Source organism: Diceros bicornis, chromosome 2 (genome assembly GCF_020826845.1).
Source record: "Diceros bicornis minor isolate mBicDic1 chromosome 2, mDicBic1.mat.cur, whole genome shotgun sequence".
NCBI classification, from domain to species: Eukaryota; Metazoa; Chordata; class Mammalia; order Perissodactyla; family Rhinocerotidae; genus Diceros; species Diceros bicornis.
Window position 1 is genome coordinate 11,145,723 of NC_080741.1, and position 20,885 is coordinate 11,166,607.

The following is a 20,885-nucleotide window of genomic DNA, read 5'->3' on the forward strand; positions in this document are numbered from 1 at the left end:
TTCATTTTATGCTTTCTCAAGTGTCTCTCATTCAAGCCCATAGTCTCATACACGACCTATATGCAGATTATTTGCACATTGCCAACTCAAACTTAGACTTCCTCTTGAGCTCCAGACTGTGATATCCAATTGTCTGATTGACACATCTTTTGGATTTTAATTTCAACATATCCAAAATCACATTCAGGATCTCCCCCCCTCATAAATCCCCAAATCTAATGCTTTTCCAAAATACCTTCTTGCTTAATAATCTCCCTCTCCCTCACCTCCTACATACTACGTATTTCCATGTCCTATTGGCTTTACTTTGTAAATATCTCTCAAATCTGTTTTCTTCTCTCTTTTTCTATCACAATCACCCTAAGTCCAAGGTACCATCAGCTTTCATCCGGATTACTGTACCAGCTTCCTTTCTGGTCTCCATCCATCTTCTCTTGCCATAGCCCTATCCTCCTAACAAATTCTCCACACTGCAGCCAGAGTGATCTTTTCAAAAGGCAAATCTGATCATGTCACTCACCTAATTAAAAACTTCAATGGTTTTCCATGGTTCTTAGAATAAAGTCAAAATTACTTAACATGGCCTTCAAGACTGTCCCCGGTCTGGTGCAACAACCATTTCTACAGCTTCATCTTGAATTCCTTCTCCTGTTCTCCTTGCTCCAGCCTTTACTCAGTCCATTTTTTGTACCACGCTCCCTCTTGCCATGGTGCCTCTGAACGTAACTTTCATATCAGCCTAGACTACTTTTCTCTCCAATTCTCCTAGCTGACTCCTATTTATCATTCAGATCTTAGCTCATTTATCACTTCCTCAGGATAGCCTTTCCAACCTCCCTGACTAGGTAAAATGCCCTTAAAATATGCTTGCTCTCCCATGACCTTTACTTAGTAGCTCCATGACCTTTAGGTAGCAGCACTTACCTCAGTTGTGATTTTTTATTTATCTGTGTGATTCTCAAGTTAATGGGCTTTTTGTCTTAATTAGCCCATAAGCTCCATGAGTGTTGGACCACATCTATTTCTGCCTGTACTTGGACAAACCAGGTACACAACACACATTATTATAAGAGCTGTTCTACTACCTTCCAATAGCAAAAAATTAAGTAAAAGGAAACCATTAATATTCTGCGCATTTATCAACACACTGTTTCCTTTTTTTTTTTTACCTTGCTTTTTATAATTTAACCCTACTTTTTTCTGGAGGGCTAAGGAAAAGAAACAGGAAACAAATGCACAAAAGTCAGTCATCATGAGTCACAAGCTGCTGTGCTCATTTCTTGAAATGATGAGTGCCTTTAGAGAAGCAGGCAAACTAGTCCTACGTGCTCACTTACAGTGGTTTCAGATCTATATATTTAAGGAAACCCAGAAGGATCTAAACATAACAGGCTTGGAAGACCTCTGGCAAAGTCTATTCAGATCTAACTGTTTCAGAGAAGAAGCTGTGCTGAGAAAAGTAAAACACTTCCAGGAATTTTACTGGCTTAATTCACACTGCACTCTTCTACTGAGGCAGAATGTGGTCAGAAAATTAATATCGTGTCTGTGTGTGTGCATGTGCACATGTGTGTATAAATTGAAATGTAAATGTTATTGAAAACAGGGCCATCATGCTTAAAAAGGAGTAGCCATAATTTTACCATTATTATGAAAATCAGTGACAGCAGCAATATTTATGGTATCCAAAGAGTGGTATGACTTTTTGAGTTCAGTGAATTTTTACTCACTGCTAAGAAACATAAACTTTAATTTGATTCTTATACAGACTTGGATAAAGTGAATCTTATTTACAAAAGAAAGAAACTATTCTTTCTTTCTTACTACTATTCAAACAACAGGCTATAGATAAATGATATAAAATTTTCTTTACTTATGACTAAAGTATATACAACCATCTTTCAAAAGTAGTTTAAGTGAATAGAGGAAAAAATGCTTCTCAGAGATTCCTTTCAGCCTAATATTTTTTTACCTATTCAAATAACAATATAAATAAATTTCCCATTGGAAAGATCCACAACAATGCAATTTGGAACTATATATGATAAAGTATAAATTATTTCCTAAACTAAAATATTAAATTTTAGACAGGATAGCAGAAATACAGGAAACAGGAAAATATTAAGAAGAAATTATTTAATTGTTTAACCTAGAGTTCAGATGTGTATTATTTTTACTTTATATACTTAATTTTAAACATTAATGTGTCATGGATTGAATACAGCTACAAGTAATAAAACTCTGATTGAAATCAAGTTACTTGAAATTAACTGATTTCCACATAAAAATAAAAATCCCAAAATATGAAAATTATTTTTATAGCTGATGGAGAACTAAAAGTGAACACTGTACAATAACTCTTCTCAAATTGTTTAATAATAGAACCAATCAAAAACATAGTAACCAATCAGCACTGTATACCATAGAAAAGGCTAAATTTCAATATCCTTTTATCTATAGCAAATAGTAGGACAGGTGGGAAATGCTGAGGTTAAAAACAAGGTTGAAGATCCAGAAGGAAATAAAAAAGATGTCATTACAAGACCATAAATAGACAATGTGATTGTAACTCAACTCCCCATGCCCCTCCAAAAAAGGCAAAGGAAGTAAAAAATATAGGTCATTTAAGATATTTATTATATAGCATAATACTTACAAAAAACGATTTTCAGATAATAAAATGTCTTATATTAAAAAAACCTGTCATTTTTAAAGAGATCTGGCTATCATTACAAAGAACTGACTTATAGAGGGAGTCACCAGGGACCCCTTTAAATTGTAATTTAAATGTTTCTTTAATAGAGGTAAAGTAAGATGTAACTACATAAGTTCTTAAAAGGAAAACTAATGATATAATTAAAACAAAATAGTTAGCTCTTAAAATGCAAATGAGTATAAAATGTATTACATTTCAAAATACCTAAGAAAAGGTTCATACTCTTACACCAAAAAAGCATTCATTAGTAAAATTTGTTTTTCTGTTTTAACAATCATGAACAATTTTAGACTGAGAATAAAGAATTTTTAACTTCCATGTAATTAAGTAATAGTAAATAAGAGCTCTGCTTCCTTACCATCAAGTTCAGGAACATTTATCTTTACAAAAATGTTAGTTAAGTCTTCAACGATTATGGAAGTGTTCAAATTTTTGCTGTGTAAACAGTGTAAACTTAGAAATTGAACACAGATGTTTATAATGTCACCAAGCAAGGGAGAATTAATGGGTTAAATAAAGGCAGAATCCTTGAAATTAACTTGATACTTACCAATAATCCAAAGTATAAGAAGATAGTCTATTCTTTCAAGGGCTGGTCCCATTGTGTTTTTCTTATCCTCATTGTAGACAAGAGAGTATAGGTTTAGCAACAGCAGGAATGTGAAATATGATGCTCCATGAATAATAAATTTCATAAAAGGTGTGTGAATGATTCTGCCAAACTGAGATTTGGGAGCTATCAAATAACAAAGTGACAAAACTGGCCAAAAGATGCCAACTGTCAAAACAGTCATTATCTTCTTACAGGTGGGCTTACGCCGGTAACCTGACATCTGCCCAAACCAAACAGTGTTCAGGAACTGCTGGCAGTTAGACTGGGAGACAAACTGAAAAGGACACACACACACACAAAAGTAAAATAAAATCTATAAATACGAACTGATTACACTATTATTTAATTGGTATTCAAAGTTTTAATAATAGTTTAAAAATCAATTCTATACAGTCAACATAGGTTTTTTTTATCTTACATGTAATAAAATAAGAGTGTAGAGGTTAAGAGCATAGACTCTGGAGCCAGATTATCTAGATTCCAATCCAGGCTCTGCCACTTACTAAATGACTTGAGCAAGTTTTTAAACCTCTCAAAGCCACAAATTCCCCATCTGTAAAATGGGGATAATAACAGTATCTACTCATAAACTTGTTATGAAGATTAAATATAAAGCTTTTAAAATAGTGCCTGGTTCATAGCATGCACTATATAAGTATCAACTACTATTACTAGCCTACTTAGTCATTTTGCAACATTTAATTTATAAAGACTCTTATAATAATGTTTATGAAATTTTAAAGTTAACAAGCACAATCCATAGAAAGAGGCTTGAGTCTAGAAAAACTAATGATTTCAGTTACAAGAAACCAAGATGCCAGATAGCAAAGCAATCAAAGTCTAAACATCAGATATATTTATGCTCCATGAAAATACTGAGAATTTCTTAGAATGTATTAAAGATATTCTTAAATCTGATTAAAACTGAGTTCTGTGTGAGAAGAAAAGGAAAACTATTCCCGAATAAGAGGAAAATTTTAGTTCAAGTACAGAAATTAATTCACCAAAGTTCACAAAGTTTCTTAGTTTACAAATTTCAGAAGCAATATTTTCCCAATATAATGCTCACGCTGTGACCATACAGATAGTTCCCAACTTAACGATGGTTTGACTCATGACTTTTCGACTTTACAATGGTGCCAAAGTGATACAAATTCAGTAGAAACCGTACTTCGAATTTTGAATTTTGATCTTTTCCGGGGCCAGTGATACGCAGTAAGTTACTTCTGGTGATGCTGGGCAGGGGCAGCGAGCCACAGCTCCTGGTCAGCCATGCAATCATGAGGGTAAATAACTGATACACTTACAACCATTCTGTACCCACACAATCATTCTGTTTTTCACTTTCAGTACAGTATTCAATAAATTACATGAGATATTCAACACTTTATTAAAAAATAGGCTCTGTGTGAGATGATTTTGCCCAATTGTAGGCTAATGTAAGTGTTCTGAGCATATTTAAGGTAAGCTAGGCTAAGCTATGATGTTCGGTAGGTTAGGTGTATTAAATGCATTTTTGATTAACGATATTTTCAACTTACGATGATGGGTTTATCGGGATGTAACCCCATCACAAGTTGAGGAAGATCTGTATAACTTAAGGATTCTGATAACTCTAGATACAGTAATGTGATCAGGTTTGAAATTACCAAGGTAAAGGACAAGTGATAATAATATCTAAAATAATATTTGGTCAATCTTCTGTCTAAAAATGATGTATCCTGAGATAGAATATACTTTGTAGAATGCAACAATGTAGTAAAAAAAAATTAGACACACTTTTTTGTTGTTGTTTATTGTGCTTATCAAGAAATTTCCTAATATGCTTTACTCATTTTTGGCAGTTAAGTTTTACTTCATTCTTTATTCTTCTTCTCAGATTCCAGCATTCTTAAGGAATCTTAATTTGTCCCTCAAGATGAAATACCTGAGAGAGAAACAGCTTTTCCACCCACCAACTACCCAGCTTAGTAGCATTCCAAACTTAGTGGTTTTACCCTTCCCTCGAATATCAAAGCAATCCCAGGACGGACTGCTGTCCTGGCCATCCCTCCATATAATGATGATTTAATTAATTTTACAATGTTATAGACCAATGTTACTGCAATAAACAAAAAATTAAAAAAAAAAAAAAGAATAAACTATGTAACCCTGAAAAAAAAAAAAATTAACAGTGATGTTAAATGTGTATTTGGAAGAACAAAATTCAGTTGGAAACATTCTAAGGCTGTGATGGTTTTAAAACATAGAAACAAATTCTTCCACACTCCTCTCATCAAGAAGTGGGCTATCAATGTTCCCTACCTTTCAATGCAACAAGCTTGCGATTGCTTTAACCAGTAGATTCTGGATGAAGTGGTGGTATGTGACTTCTGAAGGTAGGTCTTAAAAAGCCATGCAGCTTCCACCTTGTTTGAGGAATACTTGTACTTAGAGCTGTGAACTACCACATAAAAAGTCCTACCAGCCCGAAGCCACCCCGCTGTGAAGAAGTCCAGGTCACATACAGAAGCTACATGTGGGCACTCCAGTCAGCCCTCAGAGCCTTCTCAGACCATCTCCTCGAAGCCTACCCACCACAATGGCCACGCCCCTCCATGGTTCCAGTCACAGTTCTCAGGAGCCCCAGGCCCTATGGACCCAGCCACCTGAGCACCCAGCCCACTCAGAGGTCCCTGTTCCTGAGTCCTCATCTGCTGCTCAGGCACCAGACATATGAGTGAAGAAGTTTCCAGATGATTGTAGCCCCCAGTCATTTGAGTTATCTCCAGCTGAGACACCAGACATAGTGAAGCAGAGACAAATCATCCCTGCTGTGCCCTTTCCTAATTCCTGACCTACAGAATCCAAGAGCACAAAAAATGAGTATGATATTATTATTATAAAATGACTATGAAGTACTGTTTTATGCAACTAAGTTTCAGGGTAGTTTGTCATTCAGGATGGATAAGTGAACAAAGTCTACTGACTATTTGGGAAAATATTATCTTCACCTTTGATCATATTTAGAAATCTAGTTTCAAAAATTAATTTACATTTTCATTCATCCTTAAAATTATAGAGTATCTTCCTTTCAACTAAAAATATTACTATTCTTGCTTCTTTCTCTTTCATCTTCTTTAGAATGGAACATTTCGTTATTCTCTGTGAGTCCTTCAAGGAGATATATATATGTATATATATATCATTAGAAAACTGCCTCTTAGTTTTTCTTCCCTAGACAGGATAATCTTGGTTCTTTCCACTTTTCTTTGAGGTTCTTTTTCCAATCACTTAAGTTGATTTTGTGTCTTGTTATCTCTTTATTTTATCATTTTTCTAGTATTCATGTCTATTTTAGGTTATGGAACACAAAAGTAAGTAAACTAACCTAAGATCTAGCCAATTAAGATCTAGTCAAAATGTATAATTAGAAGAAGATTACAACAAGATTGCTATATTCTCTGTTTCTACTTATACACATTAGCATTGTATTTCCTTTTCAAGCTACATAGGTATGTTATTGACTTATAATCTTATATCGACACTAATCCAAATTCTTGTACTTAATTTTTTTTCCTATAAATGTTCTACCTTGAGCAAGAATCTTGGAGTACTAGAAAAAGTATAGGATTTAAAGCCAGGGATCTAGATAAGCAATATACTATCTAGGTAATCTTAAAGTAAACATCTTAAAATTCCTGTATCAATTTCCTAAGTCACAAAGCTTTCATGAGGCTCCAATTTTCCACCATGATAAAGAACTCTGCTCCTAGCACTGAAGGTCTTGTATCTTGCCTTCTACCATTATCTGTTTCAGCCCCATTTTTATATTAATATATATTTTACAAGCAAGTTTTAGTCCAACATCTATATTAATAATGAAAATGTCTTAGAAATAATACCTTAAAGGTACCCTTTATCAATACCCCATACTATCAACTGAATTATCATTATCTACATGTAAATACCCATGTTTAGTAAATTATCTCAAAAAATAAAATTTAAAATGCATACCTTCCTTCTTCAAGTTCTTGAATCATGTGCATGTGTGTGTATGGGGAGTAGAAATAGGTATTTCCCTTAATAGGAAGGGATGATGCCAGAAGAGCCAGATTCAACTTAGTTATCATAGCATGCGCCTCTCCACCTTTGGGTTTCACAATGAATTAACAAATAAGAAGAATCAGGAAACATAATATCTAACACTTCGTTTTTACACAGAAAGGCACTATTACTACAGAAAGGGCTATTTATAACCAGATCAATAAAACAAACCTATGACGGACAAAATGCAAGAAGGAAACTTCATTATGAAGGCACTTACTACACAGGATCTTACCTGTGTAGCTAATATTTTGCAAAAACATTAAATTAACATCCATATTATTATTATAATTAATATTAATTGTTAAAAATATTAGCAACTACCACTTACTGAGTACTTGGTTAATACTAGTGCTCATGGTGCTAAACTCTTTAAATACACATTCTTCATTAATTCTTAAATCTAAAGCTCAGAGAGATTCAATAACTTTCTCAAGGACACAGAGTTTTTATGAAGCAGAACTAGGATCTCAACCTAGATATGTTGCTCCAAACCCTTTGCTCTGAGCCACTAGACTACTGTGGAGGAAATAATTTAGATAGATCACAGAAAACCTCATACCTCCTTTTGGTTATATTTGATAGCAAGTTTTAGACGACTTAAATTCATTCTTTCTTCTAGTAATCCCCGCTTGTCAAGAGGCTCATCATTAGACGTATGGTTTAGGATAACTTCCAATTCGCGTGAATTCCGGGCTTGTGCAAGCAAATCTTTAGCAAACATTTTACATTGCCGGGCTAGTTCCTCATAATCATTCCTGCAAAATGCAACAGTCTGTTCTTAGAAATGTCACTTCCATCTTCTAATTAAGCTGTTTTCACTAGAAATTTTTTTACTCAGTGACATTTTAATTCTAATAGTGCTACACAAAATCTGAAGTCATTTTGTGTTGACAGTCAAAGGAACCTACTAGTAGGTACATAAATTCTCCATAGCTTTGGGGGAAAGTGTAACACAATTATGTTCCCTGTGTTCACACAGATAATCCTAGATGAGCACAATGTTCTTTTATATATAATGATATTCCTAGAAATTCTGATATTTGTCAGTTGTTCTTCACTTAACTCATTTGCCCTTATTCTCTATAAGTTTGGTACAGAACTTCTTTTATATTATTTATCTGAACAATAGAAATAATATCTTAATGCTACCCAACAAATATTATTTTTAACTAGAGGTTTTTTCAATAATAGTCTACAATATGTTTATGCTACTTCTGATATTAAAATACTGTTTTCATTCATTTTTAAAGTGCTCACTTGACCAAAATTCAAGTTAGAAAGAAAAATAGTGAAACATGCCTAGTAAAGAATTCTCTTTCAGAATCACTATTCCTTGAAACTTAGGATTTAACTGCTTGTTAAAGGCAGACCTGAATCAATTTGTAAGAAACTAAGAAGTTTTAGTAGATAATTATTTTTAAAAAAATAACAATTACATTAAATTTATGTCCACGTGTAATAACTTAAAAATGAAATTAGAAATAAATAATTATGAGTCAACTGGGGTTGGACTTTGGAAAATAATTTTTTACTCAGATTTTTTTTTTCTTAAAGAGAAAACAGGAAAATTTCTCACTGGTTAATCTTTCATACAACGGGGTTTTCCATGAACTGGTTGCATAAAATTATACTCAAAGAATTAAAAACTTTTTTTCCTTACAGGCTAACATTTTTCTCATCCATTCTTTGCATTTACTATAATGCATCTGGTAACTAAAACTATCTAAGAATAAGTAGTTGAATTTCTTTAACAAATGAAGTATTATCTGCTTTTTAGTCTAGGAATCTAATTGTAGAAGGAAACATACATCAAAAGTGTATATTATTACAAAGACATCTTTAGCTAAACATTGACAGACCAACAGATTCAGAAGCAAAATTAATACATTTTATTAATCTAATTTGCTTAATCTCTAACAGATGACTGGAAAACTAATAAGCAGCTGTATAGTTTAGATGAAACACAGTAGACTAGAAACCAGGAGCCCTATGTTCTAGTTACAACTCTGCTCCTACTTTCAATGTCAACTGTTTCTAATTAGATGCTGATATCAGTGAGACATCTAACCTAGATAGATCCCTCTCCCTGTCTAGGGGATTGAGGTAAATGGGTTCTATGATCACTTCAAAATCTAACTTCATCATTCTGTGATTACAATATAATTATAGCAGTTGCTTCAAATCCTTTTTGGAAGGAGTTGAATGAATTCTAGTTTATATGGTAACTCAAAACTCTAATTATGAGATTATAATAGGAAGTTCTTCATATTTAACAGAAATAATTTATTAACAGCCTCATGTGCTAATCAAGTTAAAAGTAGGAACAGATTACATTTTAACCATGTCTTATGTATTAATCAAAGTATATACTTTATGTCATATAGAGTTCAAATAAATTTTAATTTATCCAAATTAAAATACAGCAGTTCCAAACTTGAAAATTTACAAACAGATATCTTTTAAAAATTTCTAGAACTCAAAGCTATCAATAACACACTATATACTGCTGTTAAGGCTAAAGAAAATTGTAAGCTTCTGATTGCCCTTCTAGTAAGTAGAAGTTTGAACTTTCCCAATCTTGTGAAGTCATTGGAGAGTACAATGCAAGACATGGGGCTCCAATATCAGTTGGACTTGAAAGAAAATGTGGGAATAGGTATAACCCCTCTAGAAACCTCACAGTAGGGGCTGGCAAGAAATCTTGATCAATTCCTCCTTTGGAGGGCACCAGGGACACTTTAATATAAGGGGATGTCTCAAAGCTTTTCCTCCAGTCTACTAAATGTAGTTTTCTATGGATTTTTTTTTTAATGTTTAGATCAGTAGTTTAATAGGCTGCTTTTCTCGAAGCCTTTTGTCCCCCCCAACTCACATCTCTAATGGAAAATTATAACAGTGATTCTTTGGGTATACAAAGTGCCAGAAGTACACTTAACTCTTCATTTCAGAAGAAAACTCAGACTGGGTATTTGACCCTCTTAATCAGTAGTATTTTATTTTTATGCCTACGCGTTATGTTTCTCCTAAAAGAAAATCTCATCAAACAGTGAAAAGGGCCTATGTCTGTGCATGTGGAACGTCCCTCACATACCGAAAGCATTCTGTTTTTGGAAGTTCTGAAGGACCAGGCTCCAAGGATGATGATAGAATCTGGGAACGAGCGGAGGAAGCCAGAGAGCAGTTATAAACAAGTTTGCTCAAGGCTCCACTCCTACTACTCTCCACACTGCCCTAGAATGCCTTCAGTGACAGTGAACAAAGGAGGGATTTAGGGTAGTGCAAGAGTGGCAGAGGGCAGACGGGGAAGGAGTGACCTAAGTAGCACCAGGGTCTATTCCACTGAGGAAAAAGGAAAATCCCAAGCAGGTGGAAGCAAGGTGTGGTCATCTTGGATCAACACAAATAAATGTAAATAAATATAAACCGTAATTTGACTTATGAAGAACCTCAGGCTGAATACATTCTGGAGGAAAAAAAAGGCATTATGTAATTTACAATTTCCATTCATTCCCACCTGAATTCCACCTCCACAAGGCTTAGTTCTTTTAAATCAGCACTAAGTTCAAACGCTCTCAGAATTGGATCCTCTTCTGTTAACATTATTAGAGCTGGACTGGCCAAACATCGATATATATCAAGACGAAACCTGTGATAAAATTTGATTCCATAATGTAAAATAAACTCACTATACACAAATGATTTTTAACCTATAATTTTCACAAATTTAAAATTAAAGTATTATGAAATTAAAAGAAAATAACTATAATATATACTTATTACAAGATAATGCATAAAAAAGACTTAAAAATTAAATATTTTGAGATATAAATACAGAAAAATTTTATATCTATTGCTTTTAAAGAAATTGTTTTAGTATTTCTTTTCACAGATTCAAAACTTTGTATTGTTCAATCCAATTTAATTTTTAAAAGTTTCTATTCCTGAACCCAACATTATTTTAAATGAAATATGCTAATAACTAATAAATTTTGAAGGTGATATAGATCATTATTAAATTTTTCCTTCCCCAATGATAAGACTACTTTAACATTATATATATTATAATATCATAATAGTATATATTTTACATATATATATCACATGACTCATTCAACCAGGTTATTTTTGAAAGATATTTCAAATCTTAAGAATGAAATTATTCATTTATGTATAATCTCTACCTAATAGAAAAGTACTCCCTTTGCTTTCTGTAAACTAATTAATGTTCACATTTAAATATCTAAACAGGAACCAAACCAGAAAAATTTTGCTAAAATTCTTTCATTTATAAACATAATTCTTAATTTATTAATTTCGTAGATATTATATAATGCATATTTTTCTTTTAAATATAAATTTAATACATGCTTGTTATTAAAAAACAACAAGCAGTTTAGAAACACGATGCTCCCAATTCTCCTCCTTCCAACAACTCTACTCCTCAAAGATAGTCACATTTCAGAGAATTGTGAATATCCTTCCTGATATTTTCTATTCACACACAAATATAATCAGACATGCTATGTAAAGGGACAATTCGTAATATATCAGGACCTCTTTCTATGTCACTACATATAGAGCCACCTCATTACTTCCTAAAACTAGATGGTTTTCCATTTTACGGAGGTCCATTGAATCTCCATTAATGGACACTTAGGTGGCTTCTAATTTTTTACTTCTATAAATAATGAAGCAATGAATATTCTTTAGTTCACATATCCTTTGCACACTTAGAATTGCCTGATAAATGGCATATGTATTTTAAATTCTGATAGATGCTTCCAAAGCACTAATAATAAGGAGAGCCCAAGTCCCCCCACATCTTTATTAATACTGGATATTATCAATTTTTTGAATCTTTCCCAACCTAAGAGACAAAAATTGGAATTTTTTGTGTGTGTGTGTGAGGAGATCAGCCCTGAGCTAACATCTGCCAATCCTCCTCTTTTTTTGCCGAGGAAGACTGGCCCTGGGCTAACATCCATGCCCATCTCCCTCTACTTTATATGGGACGCCGCCACAGCGTGGCCTGCCAAGCAGTGCGTCAGTGCGCACCCCGTATCTGAACCAGCGAACCCCGGGCCGCCGCAGCAGAGCGCGTGCACTTAACTGCTTGCACCACCCGGCCGGCCCCAAAAAATGGAATTTTAGAGTTATTTCACTCTTGAATTTCTTTAGAAGCTTGAGCATCCTTTCATGTTTACTATCCATTTATACTTATTCTGTAAACTGCCTGGTCATTTTCATTAGCCTATTTTTCTGGTGACTGTTTATCGTTTTTATCAATTTGTAAGATCTCTTTCCACATCAAAGAAATTAGCCCTGTGTCTAGTCAAAAGTGTTTTAAATACATTTTCCCAGCTTTCTTTGTCTTTTTACTTTCCTTGCAATGGATTTTTCCATGTGGAAATTAAAAATTTTTATTTAAACAAATTTATTGAAATATTCCTTATTTATCCTATAGGTTTCATGTCTTAGATACAAAAGTAGATCTTGTATAACACATTTTAAGACAAGAATATTTATGAAATCCAGTTATTATCTAGCTGTTCAATTATCTGTATCTTAAGTTAGGACTTCTGAAACACCAAAACCATCCAAAAAGCTGCGAAAATATATATACACTTAAGCAATTTATTATTCTGTTTCCATCAATGTCTATATTAATTAATTTTATTGGATTGTTTCTAAAAATGACTTTTGTATTAACCTACATTATCAGGTCTCAAAATATATTAAAGATTAATGACAAAATGCACAGGAAGAGTGACTGCTAGTAAAGGTGGCAACTAATTATGCTGGAGTCATAGTGAAGTACCATTGTGTGGAAAGCATTTAGATGTGATCTGACAAATAATGAGGCTGCCTCACTTTATAAAATCTATCCTTTTTGGTATTCAAAACACTAAAGTAATGGTGGCATGAAGAGGTCAGTGGTAGCACAACACAAAAAATATCCATAAAACTAGACAAAAGTATATTTAAAAAGTCAACCATTTCAGGTCACTGGGAATTGTCTATTGCGAATTGTTGACTGTTGAAAAATGGCCAGAGCTTCAGGCAAGAATGGCTGGAATCTGTGGCTTTCTTGACTGAGGCTGCCTCCATCACCTCCGCCCCCCGTTCAGTCAACGAGAACTGCAGTTTTCTAGCCTGAAGCTGGTAAACCTGTACCTTTGTGCCAAAGGAAGAAGAATCCATTCAGTGGGAGGCTAAAACCTACAGCTGTACTATCTTTGATGGAGATAAACAGGGAAAACCTATAGCTTTGCAAGACTGAGCTTGCACTCTGAGTTGAAGCAAACAGTGGACCAACCAGAAATTTAACAGGGAGATTTTGAAAATGATAAAAGCCGTAGAAGGATTCCTATAAGGTCTCCACAGATCCTTGGCTGACTAAAAAAATTAGGCATGTACGGGGAACATCAGAAAGTTTGGTAAAGAGAAAAAGACAAGGAACTCTTGAGAAATGGCTACAACTCTGAACGCATTCCTCAATTAACCCAGATTGATCAGGAGACAGTAGAACCCTTATGGGCTTAAAGTGTATTAACAAAACCTCTGCCCAAATCACTGGCTGACTTAGGCAGACACTGAAATGACCCTTAGGAATCAAAACTAAAAAATAAAAATAAGAATAAAACAATAAACTAAGCAATAAATAACTATAAAAAAATAAACAAGTGGGACTTTATCAGATTAAAGAGCTTCTATAAGACAAACAAAACCAGAATCAAGATGAACAGACAACCAACCAGCTGGGAGAGAATATTTGCAAAACATACATCTGACAAGGGGTTGATCTCCGTAATATATAAAGAACTCACACAACTGAACAACAAAAAAAACAAACAACCTGATCAAAAAATGGGCAGAGGAAATGAACAGACACTTTTCCAAAGAAGATATACAGATGGCCAATAGGCACATGAAAAGATGTTCAACATCACTAATCATCAGGGAAATGCAAATCAAAACAACACTAAGATATCACCTCACACCCGTTAGAATGGCTATAATCACCAAGACAAAAAACAACAAGTGTTGGAGAGGATGTGGAGAAACAGGAACCCTCATACACAGCTGGTGGGAATCCAAACTGGTGCAGCCTCTATGGAAAACGGTATGGAGATTCTTCAAAGAATTAAAAATAGAGATGCCCTATGACCCAGCCATCCCACTACTGGGAATCTATCCAACGAACCTGAAATCAACAATCCAAAGAGGCTTATGCACCCCTATGTTCATTGCAGCATTATTCACCATAGCCAAGAAGTGGAAGCAACCTAAGTGTCCCTCGACTGACAACTGGATTAAGAAAATGTGGTATATATATATACACAATGGAATACTACTCAGCCATAAAAAAAGACAAAATCGTCCCATTTGCAACAACATGGATGGGCCTGGAGCATATTATGTTAAGTGAAATAAGCCAGAAAGAGAAAGACAAACACTCTATGATCTCACTCATATGTGGAATATAAACAAACACATGGACAGAGAAAACTGTATTGTGGTTACCAGGGGCAAGGGGGCTGGGGGGTGGGCACAAGGGGTGAAGGGAGTCATATATATGGTGACAGACAAACAAAAATGTACAACCCAAAATTTCACAACGTTAAAAACTATTAAAACATCAATAAAAAAAATTTAAAAAAAAGAATAAAACAATAAACTAAGCACAGAAGGCAATGATTATATACCACAGAGAGGCAGATTCTGCAGGCCAGGAGAGTGATTGGAAAAAAAAAAAACCTAAAAAAATAAAACAGTATCCAGAGTTGCTACAATATATAGTACACTATTCAGATTTCAAACAAAGCAATACTAGATGTACAAGAAAAAGGTAAGCTGTGACTTACTGAGGAGAAACATCAGAGTGGGGAAAATAGACTTCACTAAAACCATCTAGCTAGCCACTAAAAAAAATAAACAAATAAATAACAATAACGAGCCCCAGGATATGGAGGGGATTAGCACACTGAGTTGCTACAATATATTATCTAAAATGTCCAGTTTTCAGCAAAAAATTAAGAGACATGCAAAGAAACAAGAAAATATAGCCCATATCCCAGAAGAAAAAAAAGGCAACGGAAACTACCTGTGAGAGTGACCAGACGTCAGATTTAACAGATGTCAGAAAAGGATTTCAAAGCAGCCATTATAAATACAGAGACTATCAATAAAGACATAGAAATCACAAAAAAGAACAAAATGGAAATTACAGAATTGAAAAATATAATAACTGAAATTAAAATTCACTTAGAGGGGCTTGTTATGGGTTAAATTATGTCATCCCTACCCACCCAACCTGCCCAGAATTCATGTTGAAGCCCTATCCACCAGTATCTTAAAATATGACCTTATTTGAAGATAGGGTTTTATAGAGGTAAACAAGTTAAAATGAGGACATTAAAGTGGTCCTAAATCCAATATGACTGGTGTCCTTATAAAAAATTTGGGGGAATTTGGAGACAGGCACACATACAGGGAGAATGCCATGTGAAGGAGAAGATGGCCATCTATAAGCCAAGGAAAGAGAGTGGAACAGATCATTCCTTCACAGCCTTCATAAGGAACTAACCCTAACAATATCTTGATTTCAGACTTCTAGGCTCCAGAACTGTAAGACAATAAATTTCTGTTGTTTAAGCCACCCAGTTTGTGGTACCTTGTTATGACAGTCCAAGCAAAATAATACAAGGCCCAACAGTAGATCTGAACTGGCAGAGGAAAGAATTAGCAAACCTGAACATATATTAACAGAGATTATGCAAGCCAAAGAACAGAGAGAAGAAAGAATGAGGAAAAATGAACAGAGACTCAGAAATATGGAATACTATTAATCACACTAACATCACATATCATAACGAGAATAAGAAGAGAAAAGAGAAGAAAAAGTATTTGAAAAAATAATAGCTAAAAACTTAACAAATTTATTGAAAAACAATACGCTACATATCCAGGAAGCTCAACAAACTCAAAGTAGGATAAATGCAGAGAGAGCCACAAACAGAAACATCATGATAAATATGCTGAAAGTCAAAGACAAGGAGAAAATCATAAAAGTAACAAGAGAAAAATGATGAGTTACTTACAAGGAAACACCAATAAAATTAACAGCTGACTTCTCAACAGAAACAATAGAGGCCAGAAGGCAGTGGAATAAAATATTCAAAGTGCCCGGAGAAAAAAACCATCAACCCAAATCCTATATCCAGCAAAGCTATTGTTCAAAATTGAAAGCAAAATAACAGCTTTACCTGGTAAACAAAACTGACAGAATATGTTGCTAGCAGATCTGCCTTACAAGAAATACTAAAGGAAGTTCTTCAGGTTGAAAGCAAGTGATCCCAGATGGTAATTCAAGTCCACATGAACGAAGAGCACCAGTAAAAGTAATTATGTAATTATAAAAGATACTATAAATGCATATTTTTCTCTGTCTCTTAACTTATTTAAAAAGGAATTGTATAAAATAATATGTATAGAACGTATTGTTTGGCCTATAACACAGAGAAATGTAATATGCATGTAATATATTTGTCAATTACAGCACAAAATAGGTAGGTGGGACTAAAGCTCTAATGGGCTAAGGAAATGATGACAGACAGTAAATTAATAATTATAATAATATATTGTTGAGTTTGAAACATCAATAGATGCAATATGTATAACAATAACACCATTTAAAAAGAGAATAGAGCCATACAGGAGTAACATTCTATATATTATTAGAATTAAGATAGTATAAATCTGAAGCTAAGTCTTATAAGTTAAGAAGTATATAATAAGCCGTAGGGCAACCAGTAAAAAAAAAAATTGAAAAAATATAGTGAAAAAAACCTTTATGAAACTAAAATGCTACATTAGACAACATACACTCAATGCAAAACAAAGCACTAATGGAAGCATAGAGGAACAAAAAAGACATGAGACATATAGAAAACAAAAAGTAAAATGACATATGACTACAACCATATCAATAACATTAAATGTGAATGGTTTAAATAATCCAATCAAAAGGCAGAGGTTGTCAGACTAGATTTTAAAAAGCATGATTCAACTATATGTTGTCTACAGAAGACACACTTCAGATTCAAAGACACAAACAGATTGAAAGTAAAAGTCTGGAAAAAGACATATCATGCAAAAAGAAACCATAGGAAAGCTGGAGTGGCTATACTAATATCAAACTTTAAAACCCCCAAAGATGTTACTAGAAATAAAGAGAGACATTTTATAACGATAAAAGAGTCAATCTATCAGGAAGATATAACAATTATAAACATATATGTAACTAACAACACAGCACCAAAATACATGAAGTTAAAACTGACAGAATGGAGAAATAGACAACTGAACAATAACAGTTGGAAACTTTAATACCCCACTATCAATATGTATAGAATAAGTAAACAGAAGATCAACAAGGAAACAGAAGAACTGAACAACACTATTAACCAACAGGACATAATAGACATCTGTAGATCCAACGACAGATTATACATTCTGATACATTCTGAGATTTTAATATTTCTCTCCCAGAAATTGATAGAACAACTAGACAGAAAACCAGTAGGGACAAGGAAGATTTGAACACTATGAAACAATATATGATCAAACTGAAATTCATAGAATGCTCACCTCAAAACAGCAGAAAACACATTATTTCAAGAATATATATTATTCCAAGAGAATATTGTTATTCTCCATGTTGGATCAGATGCTAGGCCACAGAACTAGGCTTAACACATTAAAAAAAGAATGAAATCATAAAAAGTACCTTCTCCAAATTAAGCAATGGTTTCTTAGCTATGATATCAAAAAGGAGACCAGTTGGACTCCATCAAAATTTAAAACTTTTGTGCTTCAAAGTAAACCATCAAAAAAGTGAAAAGACAATTGACAGAATGGGAAAAAAGATTTGCAAATCATATATTTGATGAGGGACTTGTATCCAGAACACAAAAGAACTCATAATTCAGTAATAAAAAGGCAGATAATCAATTAAGAACCATGAAAAGGATTTGAATAGACATATCTCCAAAGAAGACATACAAATGACCAATAAGAACCTGAAAGATGCCATTTATATGAAATATCCAGAATAGGCAAATCCATAAGAACAGAAAGTAAATTTAGTTGTTTCTATGGGCTGGGAGAGTGACTGCTAACAGTTATGGGGTTTCTTCTTGAAGTGATGAAAATATTCTGTAATTAGATAATGATAATCAATGCACAACTCTGTGAATATTATAAAAGGGTGAACTTTAGGGTATACGAATTATATCTCAACAAAACTGTTATTTAAAAAATATAGCATATTCTCCAACTATAACAGAATTAAATTAGAAATCACCAGTAGAAAGAAATCTGGGAAATTCCCCAAATATGTGAAAGTAAAACAGCACACTTCAAAATAACCCATGAGTCAAGAGAAGGAAAAGACAAGCCACAGGTTGGGAGAAAACATTTGCAAAAGACATATCTGATAAAGAACTGTTACCTAAAATATACGAAGAACTCTTAAAAACTCAACAATAAGAAAACAAACAACCTAAATAAAAAATAGGCAAGAGATCTAAACAGACACCGCACAAAAGAATATATATAGATGACAAATAAACATATGAAAAGATGCACAGCATCATACACCATTAGGGAACTGCAAATTAAAGCAACAATGAGATACCACTAGATACCTATTAGAATGGCTAAAATGCAAAACATTGACACCACCAAAGGTTGGTGAGGATGTGGAGCAAGAGGAACTCTCATTCATTCCTGGTAGGAATGCTAAATGGTACAGGCACTTTGGAAGACAGTTTGGTGGTTTCTTACAAAACTAAACATATTCTTACCATATAATCCAGCCATTACGCTCCTCGGTACTTACCCAATGAGTTGAAAACCTATGTCCACACAAAAAACCTGTACATAAATGTTTATAACAGCTTCATTCATAATTGCCAAAAGTTGGAAGCAACCAAGACGTCTTTCAGCAGGTGAATGGATAAATAAACTGTGGTACATTCACACAGTGGAATATTACTCAATGTTTAAAAGAAGTGAGCTATCAAGCCACAAAAACATATGAAGAAAACTTACGTGCATATTATTAAGTGAATGAATTCAATGTGAAAAGGCTACATGCTGCATGACTCTAATCCTATGACATTGTGGAAAAGGCAAAACCATGGAGACAGTAAAAAGATCAGTGGTTACCAAGGGTTTGAGGGGAGGGAGGGATGAATAGGTGCAATGGAGGGGAATTTTAAGGCAGTGAAACTATTCCCTATGATACTATAATTGTGGCTATATGTCCTTATACATTTGTCAAAACCTATAGAATGTAAAACACAAAGAGTGAACCCTAATCACTTGGGTGACAATAATGTGTCAATGTTTATTCCTCTATTGTAACAAATACACCCCTCTAGTGAGGGATATTGATCATGGGGGAGGCTCTGTGTATAGGGTAGGGAGTAAGTGGGAACTGTGTACTTTCTGCTCAATTTTGCTCTAAAAAAATTGTCTATTAATTATAATTTAAAAAGCTAAATGGTACAGGCACTTTGGAAGACAGTTTGGTGGTTTCTTACAAAACTAAACATATTCTTACCCATCTATAAAAGAAGAAATCACAAGAGAAATCAGAAAATATCTTGACCATACTTATATTAGAAAGGAAGCAAAATCAATAAGCTAAATTTCAACACAAGAAGCTAGAAAAAGAAGAGCAAATCAAATCCAAAATGACTAGAAAGAAACAATAAAGATTCATGTAGAATCAACAATATAGAAAACAGAAAAACAATATAGAACATAAATGAAATTAATGTGGTTTCTTGGAAAAGATCAATAAAATTGACAAGCTTTTAGCTAGACTAGGGATCAGCAAACTTTTTCGGTAAAGAGTCAGATAATAAATATTTTGGGCTTTGAGAGCCATACTGTTTCTATTGCAACTACTCAACGATGCTGTTATACAGTGATAGCAGCAACAGACAACACATAAATGAGTGAGTGTAGCTATATTTCAATCAAACTTTATTTTTAGAAACTGTTAGTAGGCTGAACTTGGCCTAAGGACTGTAGTTTGGCAAACTTTAAGCTATAATGACCAAGAAAAAAAAAGAGAAGACACAAATGTCAAGAATAAAAAGAGACCCTACAAAAAGGAAAAGGATTATAAAGATTATGAACAACTTTATGCCAAAGTAGACAACATAAATGAAATGGACAAATTCCTACAACATCACGAATTACCTAAACAGGTTCAAGAATAAGCAGAAAATCTGAATAGCCCTATATTAAGAAAATTAACTTAATATAAGAATTAAAAATCATCCTGCAAACAAAAGTCTAGACCAAGGCAGCTTCACTGATGAATTCTATCAAACATTAAGGAAGAAATAATGCCAATCCTAAACACAGTCTGTCAGAAAATAGAGGAGATAG

General features: G+C 33.7%; 1 protein-coding gene across 11 annotated transcripts in view; it reads right to left on the reverse strand.

Moving 5' to 3' along the window:
- The window catches only part of TRPC1 (transient receptor potential cation channel subfamily C member 1), a 61,765-nt gene that overhangs the window by 19,397 nt on the left and 21,483 nt on the right, over nucleotides 1-20,885 (reverse strand). For 4 of the 11 annotated variants that reach the window (XM_058551541.1, XM_058551532.1, XM_058551569.1 and 1 more), the window contains 3 exons: nucleotides 10,933-11,064; nucleotides 7,978-8,173; nucleotides 3,267-3,603 (listed from right to left, as the gene is read on the reverse strand). In XM_058551541.1, the coding sequence (XP_058407524.1) occupies nucleotides 3,267-3,603; nucleotides 7,978-8,173; nucleotides 10,933-11,064 (665 nt within the window). Of the gene's footprint in view, nucleotides 1-3,266; nucleotides 3,604-5,633; nucleotides 7,427-7,977; nucleotides 8,174-10,932; nucleotides 11,065-20,885 lie in introns of those variants that run through there. The other 7 variants (XM_058551550.1, XM_058551597.1, XM_058551606.1 and 4 more) reach the window with 7 other exon arrangements.